The sequence below is a fragment of the Mustela nivalis genome (genome assembly GCF_964662115.1).
Source record: "Mustela nivalis genome assembly, chromosome: 2".
Lineage (NCBI taxonomy): Eukaryota > Metazoa > Chordata > Mammalia > Carnivora > Mustelidae > Mustela > Mustela nivalis.
In genome coordinates this window covers 134706868-134728394 of record NC_139021.1, presented here as the reverse complement: position 1 = coordinate 134728394, position 21527 = coordinate 134706868, and the positions used below count along the sequence as shown (strand labels likewise).

The following is a 21527-nucleotide window of genomic DNA, read 5'->3' as shown; positions in this document are numbered from 1 at the left end:
AATTGATATGCAATAAATAAATTGAGAAGCAAGAAATAACATTTATGCACAACTTATTTTTGACAAGAGTAATAAAACAATTCAATGGGAAAAGAACAGACTTTTTAACAGCTGGTGCTGGAACAACAGGATTCCACATGCAAAAGGAGGAAGTTGGACCCTAAGTTCTAACTAAGAGAATTTCTTCTTAGTTAGAGAACTGAATTCTCTCAATAGCAACTGAAAAATTTAAGATAACATACTAACCAACTAACCAATGTTAACATCAGTTAGTTAGTTGGTTAGTTGAAGTTGGTTTTCAATTCAATGAAATTATAATATTAAAAAGTTTATCTTGGGGTGCCTGGGTGGCTCAGTCATTAAGCATCTAAACATCTAGCTAACTAGTCAGTAACTAACTCCAGTCCAGCTGAAGTTGGACCCCCCCCCCAACACACACACAACACACAAAAATTAATTCAAAATGGATCAAAGACCTAAAACTATTCAACTCTTAGAAGAAAACATAAGGGTAAATCTATGTGAAGCTGGATTGGGCAATGGTTTATTAAATATGATATCAAACCTATAAGCAACTAAAATAAAAATAGATAAATTAGACTTTATCAAATTTAAAAACTATTGAAAGAACACCATCAAGAAAGTTAAAAGAATGTAAGAAAATACTTGTAAACCACATATCTGATAATGGACTTATATCCAGAATATATATTAACGAACCGTCACAACTTAACAATAAAAGAACAAAAAAATCCAATTACAAAATAGGCAAATATCTGAATAGGTATTTCCCCAAAGAAGATATACAAATGATCAATAAGCACATGAAAAGGTGCTTAACATCTTTAGTCCTCAGGAAATAAAAGTCAAAACCACAATGAAATAGCACTTCATCCATTAAAACAAGGATAATTAAAAAGAGAAGTAAGTTTTGGTGATGTAGAGCAATTGTAGCCCTCATACACTCTTGGTGGGGATATAAAATGATGTAGCCATTTTGGAATACAGTCTGGCAGTTACTCAAGAAGTTAAACATTGAGTTACCATTTGATCCAGCCATTATCCTCCTTGGTATGTCCCATGAGAAATGAAATCATGTACCCAAATGACCATAGTTGCATTATTCACAATAGTCAAAAGATAAAAACCCAATGTCCATCAACTTATGAATGGATAAATAAAATGTAGTGTATCCATGTAATGAAATATTGGCCTTACAAGGGAATTACTGATTCATGCTACAACATGGATGAACCTTGAAAATATGTTCGTTGATGTTCATATTAAGTGGAAGAAGTCACAAACACCACATAATATATGAATACATTTATATGAAATGTCTAGAATAGACAAATCTATGAAGCCAAAGTAGATTAGTGGCAGCATATGGATGAGGGGGATGAGGGAATTGAGGTAATGGGTTAAGGGTGTGGTTTTATTTTGGAGGTGATGTAAATGTTCTAAAATTTATTCTGATGGTGATATGGCTGAATATATTAAAAACCCTTCAATTGTACTGAGTGACTAGATCTTCATAAAGCTGTTACCCAAAAAACATTTTTTTAACTTAGTGTAGGTAGGGGTGCCTGGGTGGCTCAGTTGATTAAGTGCCCAAGTCTTGATTTTGGCTCAGGTCATGATCTCAGGGTTGTGGATTGAGCTTGGGCTCTGTGCTGGGCAGAGTGTGCTTGAGGTGCTCTCTCCCTTCTCTTTCTGCCCCTCCCCCCTGGGGGGAAAAATCTTAGAAACTGTAAAAATGGGGAATATTGGCTAAGCATTTAATGCAATGCCTAGCACATAGTTCATACTTAATAAATGGTACCTATTGTTAAATCCATACCATTTTAATTTTACACAGCAACATAAGACTTGAGCTAGCATACTGTGTAAGTATTGATTTGATTATGGAAAAGCCAATTGGATGTGTCTTGGTTCAGATAAGATAATGCGGGTGCCAGATAAGGTAATAGTGTTAGGTCCATGGTCAAAGGAATGAGACTGATATAAAGCAAAGGTCAAGCAAAGCTTTATTTCGCGCCAAGCATTGAGAATCAAACCGACTGTTCGGGGTCGCCTTTACAGAGAGGGGGGACACCCTCCCCAAGCCTCCTCACAGACTTTTATAGAGCAAAGGCCATGTGGTTGAGCCTGGCCACACCCAGGTGGCCAATGAGATTGCAACACACAGAGAAAGCTGCACAGTCATGCTAGGTCACACATGGGTGGCCAATTGAATTACAGTTCACCCCATAGTAGCTATTTGAACTAGCCTATCATCTTGGTCAGGATTGGCGCCCAAAAGGTGCCCCAAAGGTGGGGCCCACACTCCTTGGTAGCTAGGGAGACAGTATGCGTGCTCCACTGATGGGATGTCTCCACCTGGCCCAACTCATTCCCCCATTCAGGCTCTGTTGTCTCCACCTGACCTGACCCGCCCTTGTATTTGGGCTCTGTTATCAGGGACTGGTCGACTAGTAGAATGCTACTGGTTTCCCCGACTTGCTTTTAAGTAAGTTCCCGGCAGGGTGGGGTAGGGTCAGTTTAAGTTTTACTGTCTACGCAACAAAATGGCTGTTCAACCGAGATGGAGCCTCCCTTATTAAATAGGCCCTTACAATAGTAGGAGGCATGGAAAGGGAAGGGATAATTTCTAACAAGTAAATTGTGACATTTTATAGAAAAAGCATGAAAGTAAAGTCTATAGGGTTTGGTTATTGATTATGATGGGTGAAGTGTTATTTATCTCTCAGAATCAGATTAGGAGAGAGAAACCACGCAGTAACAAGTGACACAAAATTTCCAATTTAGTCATCTGGTGGTGAGAGTACATAAAAGTTGAAATGCCTACCTTCGTGCTAACTGCTGAGAAATCTGAGATGGCGTCTGCCCTTAAAGTGCTTCCAATTTAATAGAAGAAGACTGACTTAAGGGAAATGGAAAACCATTAAAAATCCTGTAGGATAGTACTAAATTGAATTCTGGTTTTTTTTTTTTAATTTATTTATTTAACAGAGATCACAAGTAGGCAGAGAGGCAGGCAGAGAGAGAGGAAGGGAAGCAGGCTCCCTGCTGAGCAGAGGGCCAGTTGCGGGGCTCAATCCCAGGACCCTGGGATCATGACCTGAGCTGAAGGCAGAGGCTTCAACCCACTGAACCAGCCAGGCGCCCCCTAAATTGGATTTTGACATGCTCATCTCAGCAGGTCTATCAGAGCCATTTTTCCTCCAGTATGAGATATAGCTCTGCTTATTTGATCACTTGGCTTGGGTTTTGGTTTTTCCCAAAACATGGTTTTTGCCTTGGGTTTTGCCGGCCATTCATTTGGGGGAATAATTTTTTTAGAGAATAAATTGGTCTATGTCATTCCCTTGATTCAACTTCTCAGTACCTTCCCACTGGAACCAGAATAAAATCCAAATTCCTGGCCCACCCTCATGAGGAAGCTTTTGAGTAGAAAAGCAAGTAGAGGGCGCCTGGGTGGCTCAGTGGGTTAAGCCGCTGCCTTCGGCTCAGGTCATGATCTCAGGGTCCTGGGATCGAGGCCCGCATCGGGCTCTCTGCTCAGCAGGGAGCCTGCTTCCCTCTCTCTCTCTCTCTCTGCCTGCCTCTCCATCTACTTGTGATTTCTCTCTGTCAAGTATATAAATAAAATCTTAAAAAAAAGAAAAAGAAAATTAAAGCAAGTAGAGTGCCGAGTTGGTGGTTCCCAGACTTAAGTGTGCTCGAACCACCTGGACGCTTTGTTAAACAAATTGATTGGCTCCGCCCCAGAGTTTGAGTCAGTAGATTTAAGGTGGAACCTCAAATCTGCATTTCTATCAAGTTTCCTAGTCAAATTGCCGCTACTTGTATGAGGACCATACTTGGAGAACCACTGTAAAAGCTTAACTGGTTTTTGCTCTGAAATAAACTTTTTAAATAAGTTTAAGATACTGGTCTGAGCCCCTGAAATGACCTCAAACGTTTAATGCTAGTGTTTGTGTCAGCTGTTAGGGCTCTAGTATAAGGGAACCTAGAATCTCCCAACAACCCGTATGGAGTGGTTTTGATTTATAATGCATCTCGAGTTCTGACTGTCTAGAATTCCAGTAAGTTTTCATTCATTTCATAGGGATCTAACAAAAGACACGGTTTTCATCTCAGTGGAGACGGTACATCAGAGGCCGAGAGGCTGCACCTGGCCTTGATGGTGCGTGGCCCTTCTCAACCGCCCGTCACAGAAAGGGCTGTGGGATTCCTTAAAACCGCTGTGACTTGAGAGAGCCCTAAAGGGATTGAATGGTCCCTGCGGCCGAGAAATGTGATAAAACTGGCTCGTTCAGCAGGAGGGTGCGTCTCCTCCCGCAGGTGGAGCGGCGCGGTAGGAGCGACGCGGAAGCCGGAGCGGGGCTGAGCCGGGTGCCGCCCCCTCCAGCTGCAGGGGCGTTCCCAGCTGCCGCGGCGATCCTAACGGGCTCGGGCGGAGGCCCCTGGCGCTCCGCCTCCCGGGGCCCTCCCCCGGCTCCATCTTGCTGGCGACCAGGGTTGGGCTGTGACGCTGCTCCCTCGGGTCAGGTGAGGAACGGCGCCCCCTACCCTTCGTGTGCCCCTTTCCTGGGTCACCTCGCTCATGCCAGCTCTGAGGTGCGCCGTCTGGGAGATGGCGGGGCCCGGCGTGTGTCCCCGCGGTAAGGGTTCCGTGGAGGTGCCTGCGGGCCTCCGGGGCGGCGGGCGTCTCCGCGTGTGGGTCTCAGGATCCTGGCTCCCCTCGCGGGGGCTTTCCGGCGAAGGCGCACGCCATGGGGTAGACGAGGCGGCCGGCTTCCGTGCCACTCGGATGCGATGTTCGGAGAACAGAGGGAGCAGTGACACCCCGCGCGCAGGCAGGTGGACCACAGGTGGACCACAGGTGGAGGCACTGAGGCCAGAGGATGGCCGTGCTGAAGTGACCTCGAGGAAGGCTGAGTAGGGAAACCAGCAAGGAGCAAGGAAAGCTGTCTGGCTGGTGACTAGATTTTCCGGTGACACAGCAAATTTTGGGAAATTTGACCTGTGCTTCACTAGGCCTGGGACAGAATGCGTAAGCCTAAAATTGTACGTTGCCTCAAGTTTATAGTTCTTGAAGCTGTTCTAGGAAATAGCATTCCAGATTTGCTTCCTCTTCCCCAAACAGCCACAGAAGTGTGCTGATATCAGGCCCGTCTGTCCTGAGCGAACACTTCCTATGCAGCGTGAGGTGGCCGATGTCCACCATGAAAGTGACGGAAATGAGAAGTCCTAACTACCTTTAAACTCCCTAATATCTTCTATCTGATAGGAAGCTGATCTGATAATATGATAATTAATTAGAGTGTAATGAATTACGTCTCAGGCACAGAAGGAGTTTCAAGCTCTAGATGGCAGGGAGAAGAGAGAATTTTGGCCACTCCAAATTTAAGCTGCTTTTTAGTCCTCACTGGCAATGGTTGACTACCCTGTCCCTTACTCTAGTTTTTTATCCAAAGACTCTTTATGACTGATCTAAATCGGCCTTCCCCACCAAGAGGCAGGTTTGGGGAAATTGTAGTAGCTCCTATTGGCCATTTTCATTTGCCCTTTCTGTTTCATAGATCTGCGATAGCTGCCTCTTGTGTTCCTGGGCTTCCTGCCATCTTCAGACTCCTATAGTGAGACCCACCCCTTTTAGTAGCTGACTCACTGGGTGGAGATGGTTTGGAGAACCAAGAATGATTTCTAGTCTTTTAAAAGTAGTTACGGATGGAGAAAGTTAAAATGGATATATAAGCTTTTGTTTGCCAGTATAGTCTTATTACTCCTTGGTCAAAATGAGTAATTTATTGAGTCACCCTGGAATTTGTTTATTTTTTTGCAAAAGCTTTTTAAATCTACCTTTTGAATAGATGATAAATACACAACTCCAAAAGGGCTAAAAGTACATTGAAAATTGATTTTCCTTCTCAGTATGCCTCAATTGCCTCCTTGGAGGCAGCTACTGGTTTCTACCTTTTTGAGGATACCTTCAGAGCTATTCTCTTATACATACAAGCAAATAAATGTATTTTCTACACTTATAATTGGCAGTTTATGCAGTTTTTACCTTGCCTTTTCCCCCTACTTATTGTGGTTTAGAGATGGTTTCATGTATGAGTTAAAAAATACGATTCATAGATCAGGAACATCAGCATCACCTGGAAGAATCTCATGTCCCATCTCAGAAATGAAGCAGAATTTGGATTTTTAACAAGATCCCCAACTTAATCACATACACATTAAAGTTGAAGAAGAAAAAATAAATAAATAAACGTTGCAGAAATACTGTTTTGTCTAGTACGTTGTTCAAAGAAGGGAGAGAGATTTGAGCTTGGTAAGTCAGGGAAGGGGAGTGAGCCCAGGTGTGAGGGCCAAGTCAGTTAGTAACAGTGGCTGAAGCAAAGGCATGTTGGGAATGGTTCAAGTGGTAGAGATTTCACATTGGAGGTTAGGTATTGTTAAGAGATAAATTGGAACCAGTACTAAGAAGACCTGAATATCAGTTCCATGAATTTTCATGGGATACTCCAGCAGCAGTCTTTGAGGAGTTTTGACTTGAAGAGTCATATACTGAGGGAGGAGCATTTCAGGAAAATTGTAAGTGTGAGAGTAGATGCAAGGACATAAATAGAAAAGTAATTTTAGTAAAATAAGCACCAAGTGATGAACACCTGGTCTAAGGATATGACCGTGAGAACAGAATTTACGGGAAGAGTAGAAGAAGCATTTCAAAGGAAAAAGAAAAACATTGGGTTATTTACTGTACTTAGTAATACGTAATTTAAATAGTGGTACTAGTAACGGGATTTTTTTCCTCAGGTTTTTGTTGAAATCCCAATCAGCCAACAGACATACGGTATTAGTTTCAGGTGTAGACTTTAGTGATTCATCACAACACCGTGTGCTTATCACAAGGGCCATCCTCAACACCCATCACCTGTTTAACACCCCACCCTCCTGCCCAGTAAGCATCACTTTGTTCTCTATAGTTGAGTCTGTTTTTTGTTAGATAGAGGATATTAAGAGTGGTCTGGTGGGGAAAAATGAGTATTTAATTCCACACCAATACTGAAGGTCTCCTAGCTGGCTTCTATCTTAATATAGTCCTCATTCTTTTTTCATCTTACAATTATATCCCACCTTTTGCTTTGCATATGGTAGTGTTCAACTTCCCCACCAATGTATCCATCACCTTTAAAAACAGTTTAAACCTCTGATCATCCTTTAACTCTCCAGTCTTAGTACAGTGTTTTAAGGTAGATGCTAAAAAAATGATTATTTGACTTTATGTAGATATATTTGCCAGGCATATTGTATCTGATCACCAGTAGTTTTTTTAAGAAATGGTCAGGCTCTGAAATGGTATTGTTTCGAATGTGTGTTTCTCCCCCCTCTGTTTATTTGTATTGTTTTAGGTTAGTGGTATTTTCTTCAAATGCAAAAGGCATTTACACACATACATACGTATGTGTATATATTTGTGGCTTTTTGCTTCACCCTGGCTGTATTTGTTTTACATGGGCTGTGTTTTACTTATTTTAGTTTAAATTCTATTAGTTAACATACAGTATATTATTAGTTTCAGAAGTAGAGGTCAGTGATTTATCAGTTGGTATAGCATCCAGTGCTCCTTACATCACCAGTTACCCCACCCCCCCTCCCTTCTAGCAACCCTCAGTTTCCTATGATTAAGAGTCTCATTGTTTGTATGAGCTGTCTTTTTAAAAAAATCTTTATTATGGAAAAATTGAAACATGCAAAAGTGGACAGAAGAGTGTGTTGAATACCCACATACTTGTCACCCAGCATAAATAACCCACTCGTGATGATCCAGTTTAATCTATACTCCTGCCCAGCCCTTTCATATTATTTTGAAGTGATTCCAGGATATTACAGCATTTTATATATATTCAGTGTGTATCTCTAAAAGATGAGAGGGCTTCACAAAAATCATACCAATATGACAGCTAAATATCTAATAATTTCTTAATATCATCCGATAAATAGGTTATTGTTTGCATTTCCAAAGAGGAATGAGTTCCTTTTGAAGAAAAACACTTTGAATTCATTCTTCTTTTTAGAGAGGGAGAGAAAGAATCTTAAGTAGGCTGCACACCTAACACAGAGCTCAATCTCACAACCTGGAGATCATGACCTGAGCTAAAATCAAGAGTCAGACACTTAACTGTGCTACCCAGGCATCCCTCAGTATGTACTATAGTTCAGGAAAACCATAGAGTTGATAAAAGGAGATTTCTCAAAGATTGCAGATAATAAATGAAGAAAAAAATGATAGAATTAGATCTAGGCATTGATTATCAACCATGAAAAAGAGAGACGGCTGATCATTTATGTGTTCCCTGATAGAAGCAAACAATATTTTCTAAGTATGCGTGCCAAAAAAGTAATCTGATCAACCTTCTAGACCTGACTACAAATTTGTAGTAAGTAAATAACTATTAAAGATTATCATGGAGATTCAATTGGCAAAATCCAGATAGAGGGAGATTTCAAGACAAATTGTCAGTTCCTTCAACAAGTAAGCTGCACAGAAAAAAAATAGAGGTGAGGCTTTTACAAGAGATTTAAGAGACATGCCAAATGATTAGATATATGGACCTTATTTGTATACTGATTTGAACAACCAAACTGTGAAAATGATTTTAAGACATTTGGGTAAATTTGAACACTGAGTGGACAACTGATAATAGGAAATTAAATTTTTAAGGTACAGTATTGGTAAATAACTATGGCTTAAAAGAGTCTTCTTTTTACAGATAGTATATTGACATATTTATGAGTAAAAGGATATGATGTCCAGGGAATTGCTTTAAAATGATCTAGGGAAGGAGCACCTGGGTGGCTCAGTTAAGTGGCTGACTTTGGCTCAGATCATGATCTCAAGAGTCCTGGGATCAAGACCCATGTGGGCTCTGTGCTCCATGGGGAGTCTGCTTGTCCTCTCCTACGCACCCCCGCCCCACCCCCAGCTTATGCTCTCTCTCAAATAGATAAAATCTTAAAAAAAAAAAAAACCTAGGGAAGGGTACCAATGCAATAGAATTAACTATGACTTCATAATTATTGAAACTGAATATGGAGGTTATGTGAACTTTCATTATATCAGGTTGAACCACAACAAATTTGTATGTTAAAACAGGATTTCAGTAATGCCATGTAGTTCAATCTAACAGTATTCTAAAATTTTTGAATTTTCCATAATAACCAAGTAAAAAACAGTAAAAATACTTAAAAGACAATAGAAATTTGAACACTGACATATTGATGATATTACAGTTTTATTTTAAAAACAACCCTGTTAATTAAGAAAAGTTACGTTTGTAGGTATATATAGTGAAGCATGTATAGGTTAAAATGGTAACATGCCTGGGATTTGATTCAGAAAAATCCAGTGGAGTGATAGGAGATGAGTGAGAGTACTGAAAAAAAAAAAATTGGCCATGAATTAGTAATTACTGCAGCTGAGTGTTGAGTCTTTGGGGTTTCTTACACCACTAACTTTACTTTTGATTAAGTTACAAAAAGGTTTGTGTGACAATGGAATGCTAACTTTTTTTTCCCCCCCAAAGATTGTATTTATTTATTCGACAGAGAAAGACTGCGAGGGAGGGAGAAGCAGGCTCCCTGCTGAACAAGGAGCCCAAGGTGGGGCTGGATCCCAGGACCCTGGGATCAGGACCTGAGCCGAAGGCAGATACTTAACCAACTGAGCCACCCAGCACCCCCAGAATGTTAACTCTTAACCATTGTTTCCCATAATGTTGCATCACCAAATAAGGGATATCTGTGGCACCTGAAAAGCCTTTATTTTAATATGTATATGTTCATTTTAATCTTACCTTCTCAAGAAACTATCATAAGTTTTCCATTTATGGAAGTGATATGAAGTAATCATAAAATAAATTTAAGTGAAAAATTATTTCGCTTAAAAGATAGTCTGTAAATATTCCACAAGTAATAGTACTAGTAGTATTTAGATATGACAGATTGTGTGGTATGAGGAGAATGAAATTGGAACATTTACTATGCTTTACTGACTCTACTGGTGTGAATGGTGAAACAAAGAAGCGTTTTACAAACTTTGCTTATACCTTTACTATCTACCTATTGAATGCCTGACAGACTCTTTTGAGAGAAGGTATAAAACTGTATGACAATATATATCTTCAAAGGACTTAACCCTTACAAAAAAAATTAGAGGACTTTTTTTGTTGTTACAGAATGTCATACCCAGGCTATCCCCCAACAGGCTACCCACCTTTCCCTGGATATCCTGTAAGTATTGCCACTTTAAAGAGTCACATAGCTTGTGTACTTGGAACCAGCATTGTATAAGACTAGTCCGTGACAGATGTTACTGGTTCGCTAGAACAGGGGTCATAATCTCAATTGCCCAGAGGTACTGAGTAGAAGTGTGTTGAGTGGGTATTATGGACAAATGAGAGGGCACTTGCCTCACTAAGGAAAGCCAGCAGCTAACTCAGCTGTAGCCCAAGCCATGGCGGGAGGCTGACTCAGTGTTGCTAATACTCCATTTCTTCAAGTAAAACCTGAAATGTGGATTTGATATGAAATTGGCTCATCTTTTTGAACTGAAAAATTAATCTTTTTAAAGGTTAAGTGTTGTATGAGCCAATAACACATATATGTAAGTTAAATCCATCCCATGAATCACTGGTTTTTAACCTTTGTGTTAGAAGGTTTAAAATAATTAAGAAGGGCGTGACTCAGCAAATTGCAGTAGATTAAAGGTCCCTGGATTTGTATTTCTGAGACTGAGTATTTGAAGTTCATTTCATAAATGTGCTACTAGGTTCTGCCTTGTTGATGTCTGGACTGTGAGGACTAAACTCACAGCTGAGACATTTAAGTGAGAATTACGCATTTCAATTTTATATTCCCTGAGTAAGGCTTCTTTCTAACTCTGGGAGAATACAAAGAGAGGCCTATGTAGGTTAATGAGAATGTGTGAGTCCTTATGTAAAATGAATAAATAGCTCTCCTGAATTTATCATAGGAGTGATGAGAATTATGACTATGTTCTCAGGCTCCTATATCCTGAACTGGACTCTGGCCACCATTGTGTCAGTGTGGGCTAATTTCTGAAACGACAACCCCAACCTCTAAGTGACTTTACACAATAAAAACTTATTTCTTACTACTTTAGTTCCTAGAAATCAGTGGTGGGAGGGTGGGAGGAATCAAGGAGGCTTTAGTCCATGTAGTCTCTCAGGTTCCCAGGCCCCTTCCACACACTGGCTCTTCCATCCTCTAGTGCCATAGAGTCTTCCCCTGGATTCTCTGCTTCCATTTGGCCAATGAAGGAAAAGACGATGAGAGCATATAGAGGATTGCACAGGTTTTTTAGGGGCCAGGCTGGAAGTGGTGTATATCACTTCTGTCTCTGCTCATTCACCAATACTCAGTCATATTCTACTTAACTGCAGGGGAGTCTGGGAAAGGTAGTCTAGCTTTATGGCCAGAGGAGAAAGTTCGGTGAATATGTGACAGTCTCTGCCACTCTCCGACATTGTCTAGTCTGAACTGGGCTTCAAAATGTCACACCCTATGTATGACTCAGGTCAGTTTTCTTCTTCCCTTTTTTTTTTCTATTATGCAACAGCTTCAGGTGTGTTACAAGAGAGCTGTGAATTCTCTTTAGGGTAGAGAGCTGTATCTTTCTCATATTTCCAGGTGCTAGAAAAATGAAGAAACTGATGAGCTTTATTAGTTTTTCTGGAAGCCTTGAGGTTTGTAGAGAGTCTAGTTCTTACTCCCCAATAGAGAAACAGACCCCTCTTGCCTGACACTGAATTTAAATAAAATTTAACTGAGTTCTGACAAGCAAATGTCCTGACAAACTATACTGACTGGTAAACTAGTAGAAGATACTGAGACTTTTAGTGGGATTTTTAAGATGTAAAAGAAAATCTAGACCTTAACAATTACTGCTGTTTCTTTTTTTTTTAGGTGGGTCATATTTCTGTGTAATCACATTCATTTGAAAAATTTTCTTATTTCTGCAGCCTGCAGGTCAGGAGTCATCTTTTCCCCCTCCGGGTCAGTATCCTTATCCTAGTGGCTTTCCTCCAGTGGGAGGAGGTGCCTACCCCCCAGCCCCAAGTAGTGGCTACCCTGGAGCTGGAGGCTACCCGGCCCCTGGAGGTTATCCAGCCCCCGGAGGTTATCCTGGTGCCCCACCACCAGGGGGAGCTCCATCCTATCCAGGAGGTGAGTAATGGGTTGTGGCATTAGTGATGATTTGGGTTACCTTTTTTGTATGGGGTCAGAGATGCTCTTAGCCTACTTTCTATCAAAGATAGTAAGAACCTAGCTGGCAAGATAGAGGGATAAAGGTTCTTAGGGAGTATGAAAGCTGGAAACAGTCTTAAAAATTTTGTTGTGAGGGGCGCCTGGGTGGCTCAGTGGGTTAAAGCCTCTGCCTTTGGCTCAGGTCATGATTCCAAGGTTCTGGGATCGAGCCCCGCATTAGGCTCTCTGCTCAGCGGGGAGCCTGCTTCCTTCTCTCTCTCTGCCTGCCTCTCTGCCTACTTGTGATCTCTGTCAAATAAATAAATAAAATCTTAAAAAAAAAATCTCTTGTGAAAAAAGAATAAATCTCATGGTAAAAAAAAGGACCAGTATATAACAGTTTGCTTGGTTATTTTTTTTTTTAAGATTTTATTTATTTATTTGTCAGAGAGAGAGATTGAAAGAACAAGCAGGGGGAGCAATAGGCAGAAGGAGAAGCCGACTCCTTGCTGAACAAGGAGCCCAATGTGGGGCTTGATTCCAGGATCCCAGGATCAAGACCTGAGTTGAAGGCAAACACTTAACTGACTGAGCTACCAAGGCATCATGTTGATTATTTGTAATCTTAAGAACTGATTAAGTTCAGTTCAGTTAGCATGATTGTGATCTTTAAGACAGCTTTGTTAAAGGGTAAAAAAGCTTAGCACTTCTGTATTATAAGTTATTTACGCAGATGAATGAGATAAAAATTTTGTAATGGAGAAGGAATTGGTAAGTTGAATTTAGACCAGAAGAGACTGCTGTTATAGCATTAATAGCCTATTTTTTCCCACTGTTCTTAGTAGATATTTTTCTAAAGTTGACTCTTCAATCATAAGAACTGTCACTGTATTTATTCTTTTTTCTAGTTCCTCCAGGTCAAGGGTTTGGCACCCCACCAGGTGGAGCAGGCTTTTCTGGCTATCCACAGCCGCCCTCACAGTCTTATGGTGGCAGCCCAGCACAGGTCCCACTACCTGGTAGGTACCAACTATCCAGAGATAAACAATAGTATGCTGTCTTAAATCTTTCAGTTGCCATTGAGAGAACTTAGTTTATGTTTGGGATAGTCTTCAGTAAACTTTATTCTAAGTACTTCTATAAATAATTTTAAATATATGGTTTTGTGAAATGGACTAATTTGTTGGAGAAGTTTAATCAGTAAGATGGAAATAAGTACCCACTTTTTCAATTACAAAATATCTGTTCCAAAGCCAAAAAAGCAAAACATTTAGAAGCTTCTCTGCTCACTCCTATACCACTCCTAACCTCTCAGAACTATGTCCTGACATCCTTTTCAGATGGAATCAGAATTTAGTTTGCTTTGAGTGTTTAAAGAAAAAAAAAGGATTATTTGTTAAATTGTGTAGAACATGAAATATTTTAAAAGGTTCTTATGACCAAAGTTGGTATTCTTTCTGTTTTTTTAGAATTTTTATTTACTTGATAGAGCACAAGCAGGGGGAGTAGCAGGTGGAAGGAGAAAGAAAGGCAGGCTCCTCTCTGAGCAGGGAGCCAGATGTGGGGCTCAATCCCAGGACCCTGGGATCATGACTTGTGCCGAAGGCAATTGCTAAACCCAGGCACCCCACCAAAGTTGGTTTTCAGTTCAGTGAACTGTAAACCTGGGGTGCCTGCGTGGCTCAGTCGTTAAGCATCTGCCTTGGGCTCAGGTCATGATCCTGGGGTCCTGGGATTGAGCCCTGCATTAGGCTCCCTGCTCAGCAGGGAGCCTGCTTCTCCCTTTACTGCTCCCCCTGCTCGTGTTCCCTCTCACTGTGTCGCTCTGTCAAATAAATAAAATAAATCTTAAAAAAAATAAATAAAAAGTTTATCCTAGTAACTAACATGGTGTGAATGTTCTCATATCTTTTCCATATTCATAGTAGTCAATGCTGTTTTGAAAAATTAAATCCTTTAAGACCTGTTTATTGTATTTTTTTTTTTTTTTTTTTTTTTTTAATGTGTAGGTGGCTTTCCTGGAGGACAGATGCCTTCTCAGTATCCTGGAGGACAAGCTCCTTACCCAAGTCAGGTATTTCTGCTCCTTTCTTTATATTTCATCCAATTTAATTGGATAATGCCAAAGAAGGGCACCACTCCTTTGCTGACATTAAAGATTTCCAAGAAGCACAGTAGATGGTTTATTATAGTCACTTAAGATTCTAATCTTTGGTCTGGTAGACTTACTGCTCACTTTGGTCCATCTTTTGCTGTGTGTCCTGATTTTAAGAAGACAAGCATAGGGTCTCTTCCCACAGGTGATGATACTCATAACTTTTCCATAGAGATTCACTTGGGTTCTTGGTATTGGTTTTCTTTTTCTTCTCCCCTTACTGACAATTAAAACTATGAACTTGCGTGACTGAGTAATTGGTATTTCTGGCAGTGTTTGAGAAAGTGTGGATTTGTTTTCTCTTTTTACCCTCATAATGTTCTACTCTTTTTTCAGATCAATACAGAATCCTTTCCTTCCTATCCTGTTTTCTCTCCTGTTTCTTTGGATTATAACAGTGAAGTGAGTAAGGTTTTCTAATGTTCACTAATTACTAGCTATCCTGTATGTGCCTTCATTACTTTCTGATTTCTCATGTATTTGTCTCTCACAACTTCCTTGAGGACTCAATATCTGATTTACCATTTTGTCCTTTTAGTGCTTGACAAGGCTTTAACCATCATAGCCAATTAATGTTTGTTGAATTGATTCCTCAATAGCCCTGGGAGGTTTCCCATATATCAAATTTTTGCCCCATCTCTGTATAGCCCTTTATTTATTTATTTTTTTAAGATTTTATTTATTTATTTGACAGAGAGATCACAAGTAGGCAGAGAGGCAGGCAGAGAGAGAAGGAAGCAGGCTCCCTGCTGAGCAGAGAGCCTGATGCGGGACTCGATCCCAGCACCCCGAGATCATGACCTGAGCCAAAGGCAGCGGCTTAACCCACTGAGCCACCCAGGCGCCCCTATAGCCCTTTATTTTAATACTGTTTAGTTTTTAATTGCCTTGTTAATTCTTTTATATCCTATGCAAGTTACCAGGAACACAAGCAGTATACTTTTATGCTTCTCTTTATCTTGATTTTCTTATTTATTAACATATTATTTCTTCATAAAGATCTATCATTTTCAAGCTTTTTTAAAGCTGGGCTGGGAGGGGGGTTACAGTGGTAGAAGCGAAACATGTTAGCTGTTTTCTGGTTTACTTTCTTGATTTAAGGTATTTGAGCTCCAGAGAGATTAAGAAATTTGTCCAGAGCCACACAGCTAGTGAAAGACAAAGCTAAGACTAGATCTAGCTCTTCTGACTCTCAGACCAGTGGTCTTCCTATCACAGTGCTGTTGGCTGATACTGTAAATGATATTCCTCCAAAGCACATAGAGAATTGTTTGTGATCCTTTTTAAATCTGTTTTTGATCCTTTTTAAATTGAAATTGATCTTTAATCATATTATAAATCTATAACTTTATATTTATTTAGTATATATAGAAATTATATATAAATAAATATAAAACTTTAGACTTATTATAAATCTGTAACTTTTAGTAATGTATGAGAATTTTAATTTTATTTTAGCTTAAGCATGCTCATAGTTTTAGAAACATTTTATGACTGAATATAAAAGATTTTCAAACATAAGACACTAAAAATGAAACACACATACACGTGCAACTCCTGTGTAACAATTTTTACCTTAAGATAGAACTAAAACAAGTAGGTGGAAGTTTACTGAGTGGTAGATTTTGGAAGATCTTTTACATGGAAGTAGAGCAGGCTGCTTTGTGAGGAGAGAGCTCCCTGTCACTGAAAGTCCTCATGTGTGTGTGTTTAGGAAAATGAAAATTTCTGTCTTGTTTGGGCATTTGGATCAGGTGACCTTTCCTGATTGACCCAAATTTTGTTTTTCAGTAGGAAGGTTGGCATCAAATGAATGTCGAAGGGTGGAATTTTTGGTGGCAGATAGTGTGGGCTTTGCTGTGCTGAGAAATTTTCCCTAGTTTGAGTTTTGACCTCTAGAACATAGACCCTGATTTCCTTTAATTCGTTGTAATGGCTGAAGGATAGTATTTTTGATGAAGATTCACTTCAAATGTAGACTTTTAACATAGAATAAGACAATTCCATTTTTTTCCTACAGATGAAAAATGGAGTAGTTTTTAAAAAGATTTTATTTATTTATGTATTAAAAAGATTTTATTTATTTATTTGACAGACAGTGAGAGAAGGAACACAAGCAGGGGGAGTGGCAGAGGGAGAAGCAGGCTTCCCGCCGAGCAGGGAACCTGATTGGGGCTTGATCCCAGGACCCTGGCATTATGACCTGAGCTGAAGGCAGATGCTTAACTAAGCCACCCAGATGCCCCAAGATTTATTTTTTTTAAGATTGATTGATCGATTGATTTTAGCACGCACACACATGCATATGTGGTGGGAAATGGCAGAGAGTTTTAAGTGGATTGCATGCTATGTGGGGAGCTTGACCTGGGGCTTGATCTTATGACCCCAAGATCATGACCTGAGCCAAACCTGCACCAAACCACTACACCACCCAGGTACCCCATTTATTTGAGAGAGAGAGAGCCCCCACAGTGCAGGGGTAGGGACAGAGAGAGATGGAGAGAGAAATCCAAGTGGACTCTGTGTTTGCTGTCACGACACTGCGATCACCATCTGAGCCGAAACCAAGAGTCAGATGCTTAACCAACTGTTCACCCAGACATCCCAGTTTTTGTTTGTTTTTTGAGAAAGAAGAGGATAACAGAAAATGAGACTCATCAAATAGTACATGTTGAGGGTTAGTTTCTCTCACTGCCTAGTCCAGTGTATTATAAACAAAGGATTTTTGCCCTACTTAGGTTTTAAAGATTTTTTTTTTTTTTTTTTTTTTTTTTGACAGAGAGAGGGATGACAAGTAGGCAGAGAGGCAGGCAGAGAGACAGAAGGGAAAGCAGGCTCCCTGCTTCTGAGCAGAGAGCTCGATGCGGGACTTGATCCCAGGACCCTGAGATCATGACCTGATCTGAGGGCAGAGGCTTAACCCACTGAGCCACTCAGGCGTCCCTGCCCTACTTAGGTTTTAATGAAGGTGGTTACATCAAAGGAAATTTGCTTTAGACTCATGTAAAGGCTTATGTTGAAAAAAAAAATTTATACTTGAATATTTGGAGTTGATAATGGTTTCATTTTTTTCTTAAAACCACTATATAAGGGCGCCTGGGTGGCTCAGTGGGTTAAGCCGCTGCCTTCGGCTCAGGTCATGATCTCAGGGTCCTGGGATCGAGTCCCGCATCGGGCTCTCTGCTCAGCAGAGAGCCTGCTTCCTCCTCTCTCTCTGCCTGCCTCTCTGCCTACTTGTGTTCTCTCTCTGTCAAATAAATAAATAAAATCTTTAAAAAAAAAAAAAAAAAAAACCACTATATAAGTATTTGTTAGTTCCTTGCTTATATTCCTGGCTTAGAAACTTCAGAGTATGGGATGGTTGTTAGAAAAAAATGTTGGTTTGAGAATATAGATAACTGTGAGAAATTATTGACCCTACAAATGTTTGCTAAAAGATGGTTTGTTCCCTTTATCCCCTTTTACTTCACTCCTGTAGTTGCTGGCATATTGCTGTATCCAGTGAGTATAACTTTAAATGCAGTTTCAGTTGCAATTGAGTCATTTTACATTTTGCAGTCATGTTGAATACATCTTTAAATTACATTTGAGAGATAATGAGTTAAATAAAATATATTATTAAAATTCAGTTTTGGGGCACCTGGGTGACTCAGTGGGTTAAAGCCTCTACCTTCGGCTCAGGTCATGATCCCAGGGTCCTGGGATTGAGCCTTGCGTTGGGCTCTCTGGTCAGTGGGGAGTCTGCTTTCCCCTCTCTCTCTGCCTCCCACTCTGCCTACTTGTGATCTCTGTCAAATAAATAAAATCTTTAAAAAAATAATTCAGTTTTAAGAAACTGTGGTGGGATATCATCTCACTTCATCCCATCTCTCTTAGGCCCTGATTTGAATAGTTTAAAAAAACTATTGAATTGTTTCCTAGCTATGTATTTTTAAATTTTCAAATAATTTCAGACTTAAAAAAAGTTATAAAAATTGTATATAGGGGGATTCTGAGTAGCTCAGTCAGCTAAGCATCTGCCTTCAGCTCAGATCATGATCGAGTCCTGGGATCAAACCCTGCATTGGGCTTCCTGCTCCCCCAGAGCCGCTTCTCTCTCTCCCTCTGCCTGCTGCTCTCCTGCTTGTGTTCATTCTCTGTGTGTGTGTGTGTGTGTGTCAGATAAATAAATAAAATCTTTAAACAAAAAACTGTAGGGATGCCTGAGTGGCTCAGTTGATTGGGTGTCTGCCTTCGGCTCAGTTTGTGATCCTGGGGTCCTGGGATCAAGTCCCAGGTCGAGCTCCTTGGACAGTGGGGAGCTTGCTTCTGCCTCTGCCTGCAGCTTCTCCTGCTTGTGCTCACTCGCTCTCTCTGACAAATTTTTTAAAAGTTGTACATAGAATTCCTGTATACCCTTTACCCAGATCTTCCAATATTAACTTCCTACATAAACACAGCACAGTGATCAAAGTCAGGAATTAACAATGATATAATAATATAACCCAGCTTATAGACCTTATTCAGGTTTTACCAGTTGTCCCAATAATGACCTCCTTTTCTGGTTCAGGATCAAATCCAGTTATGAAACATTGCATTTATCCTCATATCTATTAAGTTTCCTTTTTTTCCCCCCCATTTTTATTTTATTAAAGTAGTCTCTCTGCCCCACGTGGGTCTCAAACTCAAGACCCTGAGATCAAGAGTCACATGCTCTACTGACTGAACCAGCCAGGTACCCCTCTTAAGTTTCCTTTTTTAAATTTTTTTAAAGATTTTATTTATTTGACAGAGGGAGATCACAAGTAGGCAGAGTAGCAGGCAGAGAGAGAAGGGGAAGCAGGTTCCCTGCTGAGCAGAGAGCCCGATGCAGGGCTCAATCCCAGGACCCTGGGATCATGACCTGAGCTGAAGGCAGAGGCTTAACCCACTGAGCCACCCAGGCGCCCCTTAAGTTTCCTTTAATGTGACACAATTCTTCAGTTTTTATTGTTCATGACCTTCACACTTTTAAAGAGTGCTACTACTATTACCAGTTATTTTGTAGAAAATTCCTTGGTTTGGGTTTGTCTGATACTTTCTCATGACTAAGGTTAGGTTTTGCCATTTTGGAGGGAATATCACAGAAATGATCTTGGATCCCCAGTGCATTATATATCAGGAGACTTATTCTGTTACTGGAAATGATTGATTTTGATTACTTGGGTCTGCCAAGTTTTCTACTATACTGTTACAAACTATGCAAATACCTTGGATTGCATCATACTTTTAATAATTTTAGCATCCATTGATATTTCTCTCCAGAAACAGTTACTACCATGGCATTTGTTAAATTGATTTTTAAATTTCCCCATAGATTTGTATTTTTAAAATACAGTCCCTGTTTTGCTTTCTGGTTTATTTCCTATGTCATCAATGAAGAATATTCTACCTCCCAGAATCTCCGATCATTGTTCCCTTTTATTTTGTGCTTTCTTATTATAAAACATTTTATTTCATCTTTGATAATGAGGGCCTGTAGAAGAAATCGGAGATACTGTCAAAATTATATTGCCTGGGGGCACCTGGGTGTCTCGGTCAGTTAAGCGTCTGCCTTCAGCTCGTCATGATCTCAGGGTGCTGGCATTGAGCCCTGCATCGGGCTCCCTCCTCAGCGGGAGAATCAGCTTCTCCCTCTGTCCCTCCTCCTTGCTTGTGTGCTCTCAAGTAAATCTTAAAAAAAAATTATATTGCTTGTCCGAAACCTCATTGGGCAGCTCAAGGTCTACTTAACTAAAACCCTTATTATATTACTGTCTTTAAATCAAACACTGCTGCTCATCTCACACTATCCACGGATCGATCTCTTTTTTCCTCCTATTAAGAAGAAAATCAAGACTCAGAAAGATTTTGGCAAGTTTCACAAGCTTGACTTTCTAATCTCCTAAAAGTTTGGCATTTAGCTGTTTTTTGGCAGGTAGAGAATAGGTCTTTCTTGCCTGCTCCAGAGTGAGCCTTCATAATAAAATACTCGGGTCCTCTGTCCTAAAACTTAAACATGGCCTTCTTGACTAAGAGTGTTGACTGGGGAAGTCTTAAGTTGTCTTCTTGACAGCAGAGAGTCCTGACTTTTTTTTTTTAATTTATATTTCTTTACTAAAGATGTTGAGTATTTTTTCATGTTTCTTTTTTCCCCAATTTTATTGAGATATGAGTGACCTGTAACATTGTATTAGTTTTGGGTGTACAATAGGATGATTTGATTTGATCTATTTTTTTTTTTAATTTTATTTATTTGGGAGAGTGCAAGAGAAAGTGAACTGGAGGAGGGGGAGAGGCAAAGGGAGAGGGAGAAGCAGACTCCCCACCGAGCAGGGCGCCGGATTTGGGGGCTCAATTCTGGGACTCTGGGATCCTGACGTGAGCTGAAGGCAGGCACTTAACGGACTGAGCCATCCAGGTGCCCTGATGTATTTTTATATTATGAAATGATTAGCACAATAACTGAGTTGGATTTTGTGCCTTGTGTTTCAGCCTGCTGCGATGACTCAGGGAACTCAAGGAACAGTCCGACCAGCTGCCAACTTTGATGCCATGAGAGATGCAGAAATTCTTCGTAAAGCAATGAAAGGTTTTGGTAAGGAAAACAGGTTTTTAATCTTATTTATAATTTTGATTGATTGAATCGAAAGTACAAATAAGCTTTATTTTACAAGTGAAATTTATGTGTCTACCTGTGCACGTGACTCAGTGTAGTCTGGCACCAGGCACCTTGTAAGCATCTAAGAGATGTTGTCAAGGAATACCCAGGACAGAGTTCATCCTTACTTAAACATGTATGGTTCTTTCAGGGACAGACGAGCAGGCAATTGTGGACGTTGTGGCCAACCGTTCCAACGATCAGAGGCAAAAAATTAAAGCAGCTTTTAAGACCATGTATGGCAAGGTACATATATTTTTTCTTTTCTGGCCACAGACAGTGGCTTGTAGACTTTACATTTATGTCAGGTTGGATACTATCTTTTTATTAGTGCTGGTGGTGCGTAGTAGAGACAACTAGATTTCAGACACCACAGGAGTGGTGTGTTCACTATTTCTCTTAAAAGCCTTTCTAATTTTGGAGTAGTCCTTG

The 21527-nt window shown here is 40.2% G+C and overlaps 1 protein-coding gene across 6 annotated transcripts in view; it reads left to right on the top strand.

Moving 5' to 3' along the window:
- The first annotated feature begins 4385 nt into the window (after positions 1 to 4385).
- Positions 4386 to 21527, top strand: part of ANXA7 (annexin A7) — a 28478-nt gene continuing 11336 nt past the window's right edge. The window contains exons 1-8 of one of the 6 annotated variants that reach the window (XM_082717208.1): positions 4435 to 4554; positions 10251 to 10305; positions 12057 to 12261; positions 13191 to 13301; positions 14292 to 14356; positions 14774 to 14839; positions 20930 to 21032; positions 21247 to 21341. In XM_082717208.1, the coding sequence (XP_082573334.1) occupies positions 10252 to 10305; positions 12057 to 12261; positions 13191 to 13301; positions 14292 to 14356; positions 14774 to 14839; positions 20930 to 21032; positions 21247 to 21341 (699 nt within the window). In that variant the 5' untranslated portion in view covers positions 4435 to 4554; position 10251. Of the gene's footprint in view, positions 4555 to 4590; positions 4668 to 10228; positions 10306 to 12056; positions 12262 to 13190; positions 13302 to 14291; positions 14357 to 14773; positions 14840 to 20929; positions 21033 to 21246; positions 21342 to 21527 lie in introns of those variants that run through there. The other 5 variants (XM_082717210.1, XM_082717209.1, XM_082717211.1 and 2 more) reach the window with 5 other exon arrangements.